The following is a 14,954-nucleotide window of genomic DNA, read 5'->3' as shown; positions in this document are numbered from 1 at the left end:
TTTTGCTTTGTGCCAAGCCCTCAAAGCCATTTGCAGAGGAATGAGCCATGCGGTAGGTGAGTGGTGGGAAGGAGAAGCCAGGATGTGCCCTCGGCTCTCCTGGAGCTCCCTGGGTTCTCCCATAGCCATGGGAAGGCTGTGAAGAACCCACCCTGAGTGAAGGCAGCACTGCCTTTCCTCTTCTCTGCCACTTTCCTCTCTCTGATGTGTGGCACAGAGAATCAGACCTCTGCCAGCTGGCCTGAGAAGGAGACAGAAGCAGTTTAGGGGCTTAGTCCCACTTGCAGTGGAGGCGATGGAAGAGAGTCTTGCATCTGCCAGCCCTTGAGCTGGCAAAGGCACTGCTTTGAAAGGCAACCTTTGGAGGAGATTGCTGCTGGGAAATGGAAGAGATTAAGTGAGCTAATGAATCCATTTCTCTAGGAAGGCAGAGGGCACGTTCTGGATCCCTGGGCTGGGAGGGCTGCAGCTCTGAAGACCTCCACAGTCTGTGCTAGCAGGGTGGCTGCTGCTCTGCTTGGGTATCAGAGGGCTGATTCTGCTGGGTTTGCTTGCAGGCTTGTCAAGTACTCTGAGCAGTTCCTCTCCAGTGATCCTATCCTGTCTGGATGTCTCCCCAGCAACCCCTGGATCACGGATGACCCTGACTTCTGGGATTTCAATGCAAAGCTGTATGTATTTGTATTCCTCTGCCAGCCTGTGGTGTGCCTTGACCTTTGCACTGACAGACCCCAGAAAAGGGAGCCCTTGATTTTGTCATGGTGTCTGGTCTCTGCTCATGAGCAGGGAAACATTGCCTTGCTGACATCACTTGGCCATGCTAAAGAAACTGTCTCTTGGGGATACTCCATGCTCAGCTCCCAGCATTATCTTCTTCAAGTGAAGCCTTCCTTTACGTGGCAGAAATCCCTGCCACGATGGGAGTGTGCACTCAGGCCCTGCTGAGTGGGTCTAATCCTGCCCTAGGGTGAGTGAAGCCCACTTTTCCTGCCAGAGGAATGGAGTACAAGCAGTTACCCCCAGGTATAGCACTTGGTTTAGTTAACCTTACACATTTTGGTGCCAGCAGTTCAGGGTTCAGCTGCTGGCCCCTGGCCTTTGCACAGACCTCAGGCTGCTTCCTGAGCTGAGAGTTTGGGTTGCAGGCACACACTGGTGGTCCAGCCCTTCTCTGGGGCCTGCCTTGAGTTTGCATTCAGATAACATTTGCTAATTATCCAGTGGCACCTCTGGGCTGGAAGCACACAACATGTTAGTGGTTCTCATCCGAGACCTGTTAGGCTGCCCCAAGGGGAGCTTCACAGAATGCCTTGATGAGAAGCAAAGCTTTGGGCTCCTCCAGAAGGGAACTGAGTCAAACCAGCAGCAGAGCTGGGCTGTGAGAGCAGTGTAAACCCAAGACAAATCCCCATCCCACTGCATACTGAGTTGCTCGGTGCTGCCCTTGCTTGCTGGGCTGGCTTTAGGAGCTCTTTACAGCCTTCTGGGAAGCCTTCTGGCATTCCAGCCAAGGGCATTTTGGTTTTAATTAAGCTGCCCATGAGATGTGCTGCACGAAGCTGGCAGTGCTGCTTGTTTTCAACCTGTGCAGGGTGGAAATCCCCACCAGGATGCGGGTGGAGCGCTGGGCTTTCAACTTCAGCGAGCTGATCCGGGACCCAAAGGGCAGGCAGAACTTCCAGCTCTTCCTGAAGAAGGAGTTCAGTGGTGGGTCTGCTGGCTGGCTGTCTTTGTGCTATGGCAGTGGTGGGAATCCATGAAGCTACACCTCTGCAGTAGGTGCTGCGAGTTGAGATAGTGACAGTCGCAAAGGCATTGGTGTGGCCACACCTCAAGTGTTGTGTCCGGGTTTGGGCACCTCAATACAAGAGGTACTGGAGCCAGGGCAGAGGAGAGTAAGGGCCTGGAGAATATATCTGAGGAAGAGTGGCTGAAGGAATCATAGAGAATGGATTAGGTTGGAAGGGACCTCAAAGATCATCCAGTTGCAACCCCCTGCCATAGGCAGGGACACCTCCCTCTAGAACAGGTCACTCAGAGCCTCATCCAGCCTGGCCTTGAACACCTCCCTGGGCAACCTGTGCCAGTGTCTCACCACCCTCAACCTGTGCCAGTGTCTCACCACCCTCACTGCAAACAACTTCTTCCTAACATCCACTTTCAATCTCCCCTCTGCCAGTTTTAAACCCATTCCTCCTCATCCTGTCACTACAAGACCTTGTCAATAGTCCCTCCCCAGCCTTCCTGTAGCCCCCTTCAGATACTGGAAGGCCACTTCAAGGTCTCCTCAAAGCCTTCTCTTCTCCAGGCTGCACAGCCCCAACTCTCTCAGCCTGTGCTCACAGCAGAGCTGCTGCAGCCCTCTGAGCATCTTGGTGGCCTCCTCTGGACTGGCTCAAACAGTTCCATGTCCTGCTTGTGCTGGGGGCTGCAGAACTGCACCCAGGCCTGCAGGTGGGGTCTGGGGCTGCCTAGCTTGGAAAAAGAGGAGGCTGAGGGGAGACCTCTTTGCTCTACCTGGAGAGGTTGGTGCTGGTCTCTTCTCACAGGTGATGGAACAAGAGGGAATGCCCTCAGGCTGCAACAGGGAAGGCTTAGACTGGACATCAGGAAGAAATTGTTTCACAGCAAGAGTGGTCAAACTTTGGCACAGGCTGCCCAGGGAGGTGGTGGTGTCGCCAACCCTGCATGTGTTTGCAGGTGGTTGGGATGTGGTGCCTGGGGATCTGCTTTGCAGAGCAGGCTTATCGGTTGCACTCGATCATCCCGAGGGTCTTTTCCAACCCGAATGCCTCTGCGATTCTGTCCAGGCAGTGGAGATGCCTTTGCAGGCTGCCGTGCAGGCAGTGCATGCAATACCATCTAGTGGCACAGGACACAAAATACAGCCCAGGACACCCAGCGTGGGCTAACCACTGCCAGAGGAGTGCCCGGAGAGGTGATGGAGCATCCATCTCTGGAGACATTGAAAACCTCTCTGCACTTGTTCCTGTGTGACCTTCACTAGGTGAACCTGCCTGGCTGGGTTGGTGGTGTGTGTGTGTTGACTCCATCTCCAGAGGTCCCTTGCAGTCCCTAATCTTCTGTGGCTCTGTGGAACTGGTTGAAGTTGCTCATTCAAACAGGTGGCAGTGGGCAGAGTGTTTTATCCCTCTGACCTCGTGGGGGGTTATCAAGGTGGCTGTAAGAAGTGGGGAGACTGAATTTGGACCAGTAAGTGTTGAGGCAAACAGATTCAGCTTAGGAGTTGATAAATGGGATTGTGTTTTCCTCACTCTGCTGCCTGCAGGAGAGAACCTGAGTTTCTGGGAAGCCTGTGAGGACCTCAAGTATGGAGACCAATCCAAGGTCAAAGAGAAAGCAGAAGAAATTTACAAGTGAGTGTGATTTGATTTGACTTTTTTACATGCTTAAAACCCTTGGTACACAAGTCCCATCACTTTCCTCCTCACATCATTCCCCACATGATTGATTCTGAGTCTTTATCTTTGCAAGGTGTCAGCCAGTGTGGGTGTTCTGTGTCTCCATGTAAGGAAAGAGCCAAAGATGAAAGCCTAAGTACTATTTTGGTGTGTGGTCACTTCTCTCTGTTCTCCACTGTCACATTTAGCTCTTAGCATGTCATTTAAATAGAGGTGTGCAGCAGCAAGGGTCTTGGGGGCAAGAGGAGGCTGAAGAGGCCCTTTTTGCTGAGGAAGAGGCCCTTTTTGCTGAGGAAGAGGCCCTTTTTGCTGAGGAAGAGGCCCTTTTTGCTTGCCCTGGGCTAAAATCTGGGTTATATTTTGTGTTACCCAGTGCAAGAGGCACTGCTGAAGAGGAGATGGATTGCCCAAGATTAGGACAGCAAGTTGTAGTGAGGAGCCAAAGGGACTTTTCCTTTCGAGCATAGCCAGAGGAACATCCAGGAGTTCTCCAGTTGCTAAAGGCAGTGTTGGTTCCTTCTCCTTTCAGGCTCTTCCTGGCTCCAGGGGCAAGGCGCTGGATTAACATTGATGGCACAACAATGGGCATCACTGTCAAAGGCCTCAAGCACCCTCATCGTTATGTTTTAGATGCTGCTCAGACTCACATTTACATGCTGATGAAAAAGGTTTGTCACTTGTTTCCAAAGCCTTAGGGGGATTCCAGCTCTCTGGGCTTTCCCCTGCCTTTGTGTGCTCTCAGCTATCACTTTCAAGTGGCTTTTTTGTTTGAGAGTCCCTCGGATTTGCTGACTGAAGCAAGCACTGGTTCAGGTCTTTGTGTTTTGCTGCTTGTTTTTCCTTCTAAGCAGCGTTCCCCAAGGTGGTGAAGGTCTGGGGGCTGCTGGAAGTCCTCCTGATTTCTAATACCACCTTGGTCACCCATTCATTCAAAGTCTGAATGAATCTGTTCACTCAGTGCCACTACTCTGCGTGCCCCTTTGGGTATCCCTGTGGTGGGATGCTTGACTCCAGATGGATTTCAGCGCTGATGGGAGAGGGAACAGCAGTTGTGATACAACTGCAAGAGCTTTTGGAACCAAGAGCATAACCAGATGTGACCCATCTCAACTTGTACTGACTTTTCTCTTAGAATCATAGAATCAGTCAGGGTTGGAAGGCACCACAAGGATCAGCCAGTTCCAACCCCCCTGCCATGGGCAGGGACACCCTACCCTAGAGCAGGCTGCACACAGCCTCAGCCAGCATTGCTGTCTACAACTACCTGAAGGGAGGCTGTAGCCAGGTGGGGTTGGGCTCCTCTGCCAGGCAAGCAGCAACAGAACAAGGGAACACAGTCTCTTGTTGTGCCAGGGGAGGTCCAGGCTGGATGTTAGGAGGAAGCTGTTGTCAGAGAGAGTGATTGGCATTGGAATGGGCTGCCCAGGGAGGTGGTGGAGTCACTGTGCCTGGAGGTGTTGAAGCCAAGCCTGGCTGGGGCACTTAGTGCCATGGTCTGGTTGCTTGGCCAGGGCTGGGTGCTAGGTTGGCCTGGCTGAGCTTGGAGCTCTCTTCCAACCTGCTTGATTCTATGATTCAGTGCCTCCAGGGACGGAGCCTCAATCCCACATTCACACATTCTGTGTTGAGGGACATCCTTTTTTAGGTCTGCCTGATGCAGCAGGCTGTGGGCTGATGTCAGCATGCAGTGTGTGATGGTTTTGGTTAGATCATGCTGACCACAGACGACCTGTAGCTCCTTTGGTAAGCACACAGGAACAAGGAGCAAGAGAGCTGCACTAAGACAAAAGAGAGCTGGGAAGTTCTGCCTGAGGTTTACATTACAGGCTCACAGGATACTAGGGGTTGGAAGGCACCCAAGGAGATCATCCAGTCCAACCTCCCTGCCACAGCAGGTCAATGCTATCTAACACAGATCACAGAGGAACACATCCAGACAGGCCTGGAAAGGCTCCACAGAAGGAGACTCCACAGTGCTCTGGGACCCTTACCAGAAAGAAGTTCCCCTTGTGTTGAGCTGGAACCTCCTGTGCTGCAGCTTCCATCCATTGCTCCTTGCTCTTTCTCAGGGAGCAGTGAGCAGGAGGGAGCACTGTGGACCAGAGCAGCAGCTGGTGGACCATGAAAGCAGCAGAACTGTGCTCGTTTCATCCAGCCATTGGAAAGTTTGGCTCCTGAAACATGACCTTGCAATGACTGTGGGACACCACTGACCTGGGCTAAGCTTAGTTCAGACCTTTTGGTCTGGATCTTAACCTGGGAAGCCTTACTGTGAGATGGAGAACTCTGGGAACGTTCCAGCAAGATGAAAGACTATTGGCTTAGAGGGCTCCATTTGCCTGCAGGATACAAAGTCCCTTGGGCTGCTGGGGGAGATGGTGCAGTTCCCAGCCTTTCTGGCTCCTGAGCAGCTGGATTTGGTGGTGATTTTAATAAGGGTGTTTCCAACCCATAACTACCAGTTTCTCTCTTCTTTTCCCTCCTAGTAGGACTCCTATGGCCGCTATTTAAAGTCTCCAATATACAAGGAAATGTTGGCCAAGGCTATTGTGCCTCAAGAGACTGTCAAGAAAAGGCAAGTGAAACTGGGTGGCAGTGTGGGATTTGCTTTTCTTGTTGCAGCAGGGATAGAAAAAAACCCTGAACTGCAGCAAAATGACTCTGATCTAGGTGTTAGCTTAATTAGAGAAAGGTTTGTCACTGCAAAGCTGCCTGGCTTTAGGATTGATGATGCTGCTGATTTGTGAGCCTGGGGCTGTGGAATTGCACAGGCTCACAGGATGTTAGGGGTTGGAAGGGACCCAAGGAGATCATCCAGTCCAACCCCCCTGCCACAGCAGGTCAATGCTATCTAACACAGATCACAGAGGAACACATCCAGACAGGCCTGGAAAGGCTCCAGAGAAGAAGACTTCACAGCCTCTCTGGGCAGCCTGTGCCAGGGCTCTGGGACCCTTACAGGAAAGAACTTCCCCCTTGTGTTGAGCTGGAACCTCTTTTGCTGCCATTTACATCCATTGCTGCTTGTCCTGTCCCAGGGAGCAGTGAGCAGAGCCTGTCCCCCACTCCTGGCAGCCCTCAGATACTTACAAACATTTATCACATCCCCTCTCAGTCTTCTCCCGACTAAGCAGCCCCAGGTCCCTCAGCCTCATAAGCCATACCCTCCAGTCCCCTCATCATCCTCACAGCTCCTTTCCTGGAAGGAGAGAGCACTGTGTACTGGGCATGGGAAAGCTACCAGCCATGAAACATTGCCTGCCAGAGGGGAGACACAACCACTGCAGAGCCCTCCGTGGGTTCTGCTGGGCTCTGGCTGAACAGAGGTGTGAGGTGCAGGTGACAGGCAGCCACATAGGATGCCACACAGCATCTTGCCTGCAAGTGACTGCTGGCACATGGTAGACAACTTCAGAAGGAGCAGGCTTGAAATGGCTTCTTCCAGACTGAGATGAAGGTCGTGTAGCAGATTCAGGCCACTTGAACTGCAGTTGCTGTTCAAGCTGAGTGTGCAATGTCAGAGCCAGGCTGGGTGGTGGTGCTGCTTTCTCTGTTCCTCTTCCACTTGTCAGCTAGCAGGCAAGAAAGAGGAATTGTAGACTTTCACACCATTGTTTCATCTAAAGCCTCTTTCAAGTCAGTGGGAAAAAAACACCTGCTGACTTGCCTGGGGTTTGGTTAGTTCTTCCCTCAGCCACACATCACAGGGTCACTGGCAGATCACTGGTTGACCGCTGGTGGCTACCTTCATGTTTGTCAGTGCCTGTTCTGGGCACTCAATACTCAGCATCCTGGCTGAGCTAAAGAGCCAGTGCCTCATCCAGGGGTGCTTTAACCCTTGCTGCCTTTGCTGCTGGCAGTGGCTTTGCTGAAGCAGGTGGTGAGTGGGTCGTGGGGGTATCACAAACACCCACACTGGTCACTGTCTTGGTCTTAGTGAGGACAAAGAAATTCTACTAATGGCAGTTGTTTGGCTTCACAGTGAGTGTTAGTTATGTGCAGATGCTTAGAGAGTCATGTACTGAGCATCTGCTGGCCCTGGAGTGCCTCCCGAGGAGCAGCAGTGGGTCTGACTTCACCCTTTCAGCAGTTCTGTAGCTGATGTGTGACACTGAGTCACCAAGTCCTCCTTTAAACCTCCTCCTCTGCACTTGTGCTTCCTTGTTGCTGGGCAGTGACAGTGGCATGTCCCTCTCCGGCTGAGCCTGTCCTCCTGCTCACTTTGCTCACCAGGCAGGGGGGAGGTTTTGGTGCCCTCCTGCTTTTCAGTAAACCCCTGCTGCTTTCTCTCACTCTCTGCCCAGCTCCGGTTTGTTTGGACGCCGTCACCTCCGCTCCAGCCCCAGTCCCATCATCCTGAGGCAGCAGGAGGAAGAGGCCAAAGCTAAAGAAGCTGCCGCGACCGTGGACATCACTCAGGTCATGAGCAAGCTAGACCGCAGGAGCCAGCTCAAGCAGGACCCTCCCAAGTAGGCTCTGAGCCCCGCAGGGAAAAGACAAGGCGAGGCTGGTGCTGAGCTTCTCCCCTTCCTGAAGGTGTCAGTGCTGCTTTAGCTTTCCCGGGCCGGCTCTGCCACCAGCCTGCTTCCCGCACGTTGCCATGGCTTCTGGAGCAGCAGATGTCACTTCCAAGCTTGTCGGCGCTGGTGGAGCCAGGCTGCTGGCTGTGCCGGGCTCGGGGTACGGGCTCCTACCTCACTCCTTTCACATCTCAAAGGGGCGATGCCTTTTGGCTGCCCCGAGGAGGAGGAGGAGCAGGAGGGTGGGCAGCCCAGCTACCTCCCCCTGCCTCCTGCTCCTCTGACAGGTGGGATGGCACAAGGCAGAATAAAGCTCTGCCATCCCAGTCTTCTGGGTTCAAACCAGCCCTCCTGGTAGGAGCAGAGATAAATGAACCTGCAGGGAGCAGGGCGAGGTGGTCCACCTCAGAGCGTGCCCATGCTGGTGTCCACCCTCTCAGAGGGCTGTGGACCTTGCCAAGGGGGAGGTGCACCCTGGGTACCCTCTGAGGACTGCAGCCTCTCCAGGTATCCTGCCCCTCCTAGGCAGTGCAGCAGCCAGAAGATTGGGGCAGACTTAGGAGAAGAGCAGGATGAGCGTTTCGGAAGGTTTAAGTTGCCCCTTTGAATTTCAATGATGCTCCCAACTCCCCCCTAGTGAGCTGGAGGTGTTCAGTGGAATTCTGCTCCTTCCCCATGACTTCCCTGCAGAATGACCTTGGCGTGCAGGTGCAGAGAGCCTGCAGGAGAGCTGGAGAGATGCAGCCATGGCTTTGTCTTTCTTTCATCACATCCTGCCTCTCGTCTTGTCTTTTTCCTGCTCTGCCGTTTTCTGTTGTTCAAACCCCCAGCAGGAGGTAGTGCCAGTTGTCCCTGGCTCGTAGCCCAGAGGCAGGGGAGAAGCAGGGTAGAGCTGTCGAGAGCTGACTTCAGCTTTAGGTAGTGAGTTCTGGGTTTGGTGGTTTCTCTTTTTTTCTCTTTAGAATGAGGTAATCAGAAATAGAGCTAAAGAGTACAGGGAGATTCCAGGCTTTGCTGGGAAACTCCAGCCTGTCTGGACCAGGCCAATGATTACCAGAAGTGGGAAGATTCCTGAAAAGCCAGTGAAGGGAATTGAGGGGGTGGAAAAGCTTCCTTGTTTGTTCCAGTGTAGGGGAAGCAGAGGGACTGGGGGGGAAGCACTGAGTTCTGGGGAAGTTTCCTCAGCCCCATTCGTGTTCTTCAGCCTCTTTTTACCACTGACAGGATTGGACAGGAAATGGGAGATGGGGAAAGCTGGATGTGAGTGGGAGCCCTCAGGTACCAGGGTGCTTGCAGGCCAACCCCTCGTGAACAGGGAGGTAGTCAGGCTCTGAACGGCTTCGAGCAGCACTTCTTGCCCTCCCGTTAGCAGAGCTGGCACCAGGGCCCCTTGTGCCCTGATCCAGCATCCCCACAGAACCAACCTCCTTCACTTTGCAGCTGAGCTGGGCAGAGTCTCCTGACTTCTGCTAACCTCATGGAGCTAAACCTCCTTAGAGGAATTGAAACCAGGCTGCTCTGATGTCAGGGTCTGTTCGCTAAGTCTCTGCTCTTACTCCCAGGAGAAGCAGCGACAACTTTTGCAAGGCTCTAAGGATGAGCAGGCTCAGACCATAGTCCTTTTTCGACTCCTGCTTAAAACTCTAAAGCTTTTTTACATCAGGTGCTGAGCATTATCAGCCCACCATGACGTAGGAGCACTGAGAGGTGCTCAAGAACTTGGCAGGGTTGGTCCAAAGCTGCTCGAGTGCGATGAGCTCTGCATCTTCAGAGCTTGTGTGATGTGGAGCACGGAGCACGTTGGGTTTGCCAGGATGTAGTAACATGTGGAAGATCAAGCCAGGCTATAAATAATACATAACAAACCTGTGTGTTCCAGTCAGTCCCTCTGACTCTGCTCCTAGTTTGTCTGCAGCTTTGCTGTTTATGTTCTCTCCATCCATTCTTGTCTCTGGTATTTCATCTCGGCTTTGCATCACTGCCCCCCTGGCAGGGGTTACTGCTGGGTGCTCTGGGATCACTGTGCTTGTGGAGCACCAGCCCTACTCCTCTAGCCTCTGCTCTGCTAGCAGCAGCAACAAGCTGGCACGACCCAGAGTGCTGCTGCTCTGTCCCTGAAGAGGAAGATCACTTGGTACAAAGTGTGACTGCAGTGCCAGCTGAGCTCCACTCTGTGCCAGCCACCAATTTGTTAGTTGGGAATCAGTGCTGTGTGGTGTCACTTCTTGGCCACTGCTTCCATGCTTTTGTCTGTCTAATAAAGAGAAATGTAGAAACTGAAAGAAAGCTGAGTTCATCGTTCTCTGTCTTGCCTCACTGTGTCCATCCTCCACCCTGTCACCCCCTGCCCTCTCTGCATGTGTCTTCTGCGTGCCTCTGCTCTCAGCACCTCCCCTTGGACACTGGAACTGCCTTTCATCCCTGCTGGCATTGGGAAATGAGGTGGGACCCTGGCATGCAGCATGTCCTCTGTGCATGGGCATGTCCTGAGGGCTGACTTAGCCAAGCTGGAGACTTCACAGCACCAGCCAGGGAGACTGGGAGGACTTCAGCACAAGCTGTGGCTGCTTCTATTATCAGCCATCAGGGTTTGGAGCTCAGTCTCCTGTTTCTTGGCCATGGCAGCAGGCAGCACATCGGTGCTTCGGGTGTGACATGCTTATGCTGTTCCCAACCAAGATCTCTGTTTGGGGCTGGCAGCCTCCTTCATGCCCACAGCTAAGTGTAAGGAATGAGACAAAGCTGATGTCTCCTGCAGCATCCCACTGGCTGTGAGGCCAGATCTGTCAGCACCCACTGAGGCTGGTAGCAACGAGCCTGTGGCTTTCCATGGGCACATTGCAACACCTCATCTCTCCTGCTGGGGGAGAGCAGGGAAGGGCAGAGAGCTGCAGGAGACAGGGGCACCAGCCCAGGCTTGGCTCTTGCTGACAGCTGAGCTCTGTCTTTCCTGGCAGCACCAGCACCACCCAGCCCTTCTCCTCCAAAGAAGAAGGCTTTCCCTGGTGTAGCCACCAGCGTGTCATCCCCCTGGGCCTGACCAACCCTCTCTCCTTCTCCTCCCCACAGCCATGCCACCGTGCCTCCCAGCCCCTTTGCCCTGCTGTGCATGCTGGCACTGGTCCCCCAGCCCTGCCCCACAGCACTGCCTGCCCCTCGCCCATCTCTGTGGCCCTAGACAGCACCGTGGGCACCGAGCAGGAGCCTGAGGGGCCCAGCCCTGGTCCCCTGCCCTCCAGCAGCAGGAGGCCCCCCGGGGCCACCCTCTCCTTCGGCCGCTTGCTCAAGAGGGGCTGCTGGACCTCGCCCAAGTGCCCAGCCATGCCCCACGGGAAGGTGCAGCCGCTGGGTGAGCAGCAGCAGCAGCAGCTGCAGCAGCAGGACACCAAGGTGGTGAGCAGGTAAGCACCGTGCTGCACACCCTCCTGAAGGGCTCATCTTTGGGGCTGTTTGGGTTTGTAATTAGCCAGGGACTGAAATTTTGTGGGCTCAGCCAGCACCTGTGGGCAGCAGCTGGAGGGGGAGGGTAGGATTCTGTGCCCTCTGCTTCACGCTGCTGAGACCCCACCTGCAGTGCTGGGAGCAGCTCTGGAGTCCTCAGCACAGCAGAGATAGGGACCTGCTGGAGTGAGGCCAGAGGAGGCCCTTTGAGGATACCAGGCAGTTGTGCTGTACGCCTCTTGCCCTATGTCCTGAGCCCCCAGATGCTGGGGCAGCCTCAGGGAGGTGCCCACCCTCTTGTGCAAGACAAGCCCTGGCCCAGCCCAAAGATAGGTTTGCATTTACTTCCAGGCCAAGCAGCTTCCTGGGCCGTGGAACTTTGCTGCCCTGTGTTAGCAGGAGAAGTTTGTCCTGTCTGATTCATTTGTTGGCTTTGGAGACAAGCTGGAGATCTGTGAGCTAGCAGAGACCTTCTCTGTCTCCAAGAGTCCCCCCCTACAAAGCTTTAGGTGCAGCTGACCATGGCCTTTCATAGAATACTTTGGGTTGGAAGGAACCTTTAAAAGTCATCTATCCATGTCCCCTCCTGCAGGTGTATCCCAAACCCACCACTGGTGTTTGTGTTGCCTGCCCAAAATCGTGGCCAAGCCTCTCTAAGTGCCTCTTCCCTTGACTCCCTGCTCTTGGTCTCTGTAGTGGGTGTTTCCTGATGACAAATGGGCAAGAGGCCATGCTGGTAGCTCCTCTCTGTTGCTGTTCATTGTGTAAAGCCCCCCAGGTTTTACTTTTAAGCCTGGAATTTGGAAAGCCTCTCCTATCTTTGTGTTTGTTCTTGAGCATTGATTCAGGTTTGTATTAAAGATTTCTGGGTCTCCACTTTCAAGTAACAAGGAAGGAGAAATCTTGAGGGAAGAGTCCTAAACCCTTTGTCATTGCAAAGCAGGCTGCATTAAAGTGGGGATGTTTTGCCTGCAGGGGCTGTCACTGCTGAAACCAAATCCTGGCCCTGGCCCTTGCTGAGAGTGACACATCCTCAACCTCTTTTAATCCCCCTCTGCTGCTGCCCAAGTGGATGAGTCCACATTTTAAATTCAAAAGCATGAATTTGAGGGCTCCTTCTCCACCTGGCTCTGAGCTCTGGCTGTGCTGGGGCTGTGTCACACAGCAGTTTGGCTTCAAAGGGGTGGGAGTGCACATTCCCTTCACTTTCCCTCTCTGCAGGCTTGTGCCCAGGAGTTTTGCTTTAGGGTTTTGAAGAGTGGAAAACTCAAAGCCAAGCTCCGTGCTGCCTGATGGCTGTCTTGGAGAGCACATCCAGAAGTGCTGTATGCATGATGAGTTTTTGTTTCACAACACAGCTTCTTCCAAATAAAACCCAAGGCTGCTGTGGAGAGCAGCATCTGCCCTGTGGACTCTGAGGAGGGAGAGGAAAACCACCACCCAGCTCAGAAGGACTCTGCCAAGGAGGTGATCTGCCCTTGGGAGGACCCTGTGGAAGAGGGGAGAGCTGGGTGAGCAGCAGCCTGGGCATGGACAACCTCTTCCCAGGCTTGGGACCACAACGCTGGCCACCTGGGGGTCAGTGCCTTGCTGTTGGTGAAGTGTGTCAGATCCTTCAGCATAGAGGAGCTCAGACTACCACAGCTGCAACTAAACAGCCTCTGGGGTTCCTATCCGTTTGTGATCCAAGAGCCCAACGATTTCTGGACTGATTTTTCTCTCCTCCCTTTGGCAGATTCTGATCCATTGCTTACAAACTTCTCGATAAACGAGCCTGGTTTCTTGCCTTTTAGCAAGAGGAGCTGTGTACAGAGCTCCATCCTGGGAAGTTCTCTCTTATCTCAGTTGCTTGCTTGGCCATGAGGTGTCAGCACAGCTGGAGCAGAGCTTCCAAGCGCTTTTCAGCTTCAGCACCGAGACTGAGGCGTGTTTGTGTCCTCAGCTTGGCTCCACCTCTCGTTACTCGTAATGATCGTTTCGTTTTAAAGCCAGTTCGTGAAGAGACAGCTGATGGCTTGGGGAAAAGAAAGTGAGCCCCTCCCGAGGAGCTGTGTGCTGTATGACATCGCTTCAGCCCTTGAGCCAAACCAGCAGTGACCCCAAAGAGCAAGCAGTGAGGGAGAGCAAAGGCTCCGGGGCAAGGCAGCGCCAGCACCAAGGTCCCTGCATTGCTTTAGGAGGTCCAAACCAAAGCCATGTTTTGGTCCTCTCCAAGCTCAGACTGATGTTGCCACAGCCTTTAGCAGTGCTGTTACCAGGAGTGTCAGAATGTTGCATTGCTTTAGGAGATCCAAAGCCAGGTTTTGGTCCTCTCCAAGCTCAGACTGATGTTGCCACAGCCTTTACCTGTGCCACAGCCTTTAGCTGTGCTGTTACCACGAGTGTCAGAATGTTGCATTGCTTTAGGAGATCCAAAGCCATGTTTTGGTCCTCTCCAAGCTCAGACTGATGTTGCCACAGCCTTTACCTGTGCCACAGCCTTTAGCTGTGCTGTTACCATGAGTGTCAGAATGTTGCATTGCTTTAGGAGATCCAGAGCCATGTTTTGGTCCTCTCCAAGCTCAGACTGATGTTGCCACTGCCTTTACCTGTGCCACAGCCTTTAGCTGTGCTGTTACCAGGAGTGTCAGAATGTTGCATTGCTTTAGGAGATCCAAAGCCATGTTTTGGTCCTCTCTAAGCTCAGGCTGATGTTGCCACAGCCTTTAGCTGTGCTGTTACCAGGAGTGTCAGAATGTTGCATTGCTTTAGGAGATCCAAAGCCATGTTTTGGTCCTCTCTAAGCTCAGGCTGATGTTGCCACAGCCTTTACCTGTGCTGTTACCAGGAGTGTCAGAAGGTTGCATTGCTTTAGGAGATCCAAAGCCATGTTTTGGTCCTCTCCAAGCTCAGACTGATGTTGCCACAGCCTTTACCTGTGCTGTTACCAGGAGTGTCAGAAGGTTGCATTGCTTTAGGAGATCCAAAGCCATGTTTTGGTCCTCTCCAAGCTCAGACTGATGTTGCCACAGCCTTTAGCTGTGCTGTTACCAGGAGTGTCAGAATGTTGCATTGCTTTAGGAGATCCAAAGCCATGTTTTGGTCCCCTCCAAGCTCAGACTGATGTTGCCACGGCCTTTAGCTGTGCTGTTACCAGGAGTGTCAGAATGTTGCTTGCCTTACTTTGTGTCAGTGTCTGAAGATGGTTTTCTTGTCCAGGCGTGGAGAGGTTTCCCTGATGTGTGTGCTGTGGGTCCCTACTCTGTAGTTTGGCCTTTGGCTTCTGGGGTCACTCTTTTGTGTTTCTAAGCAGAGCTTTGCCTTTGTGGCTGCTGTGGTTCCCCATAGTGATTTCAGACTCCCCACATGCCATCAGAGGTCCCTGTTTCTGCCAGGTCTCTGGGGTGACACTTCTAGGCCAGGGCAGTCTGGGGAAAGCAAGAAGCTGATGCTGTTTCCAAAGGCTCTTTCCCAGGGCAGCAGAAAGCTGCTGTCCCCCAAAGCAAAGCTGAAGCAGGAAGGAGCTGCCCCACGCTGCCCGTGGTGCTTCTCTGCTACGAGTGCCACACCTGCTCTTGCTGTCCTTGCTGTG

At 53.4% G+C, this 14,954-nt stretch overlaps 1 protein-coding gene across 3 annotated transcripts in view; it reads left to right on the top strand.

The window, feature by feature from the left end:
• The window catches only part of RGS9 (regulator of G protein signaling 9), a 48,243-nt gene extending 33,523 nt beyond the window's left edge, over positions 1–14,720 (top strand). For 2 of the 3 annotated variants that reach the window (XM_064150639.1, XM_064150638.1), the window contains exons 12-19: positions 558–671; positions 1,592–1,707; positions 3,290–3,377; positions 3,952–4,090; positions 5,912–5,997; positions 7,727–7,841; positions 11,012–11,343; positions 12,742–14,720. In XM_064150639.1, the coding sequence (XP_064006709.1) occupies positions 558–671; positions 1,592–1,707; positions 3,290–3,377; positions 3,952–4,090; positions 5,912–5,997; positions 7,727–7,841; positions 11,012–11,343; positions 12,742–12,898 (1,147 nt within the window). In that variant the 3' untranslated portion in view covers positions 12,899–14,720. Of the gene's footprint in view, positions 1–557; positions 672–1,591; positions 1,708–3,289; positions 3,378–3,951; positions 4,091–5,911; positions 5,998–7,726; positions 7,842–11,011; positions 11,344–12,604 lie in introns of all 3 variants that reach the window. The other variant, XM_064150640.1, reaches the window with a different exon arrangement.
• Positions 14,721–14,954: the final 234 nt, after the last annotated feature.

The sequence above is a fragment of the Pogoniulus pusillus genome, chromosome 11 (genome assembly GCF_015220805.1).
Source record: "Pogoniulus pusillus isolate bPogPus1 chromosome 11, bPogPus1.pri, whole genome shotgun sequence".
In the NCBI taxonomy this organism is placed as follows: Eukaryota; Metazoa; Chordata; class Aves; order Piciformes; family Lybiidae; genus Pogoniulus; species Pogoniulus pusillus.
This window is presented reverse-complemented; position numbering and strand designations above follow the sequence as displayed.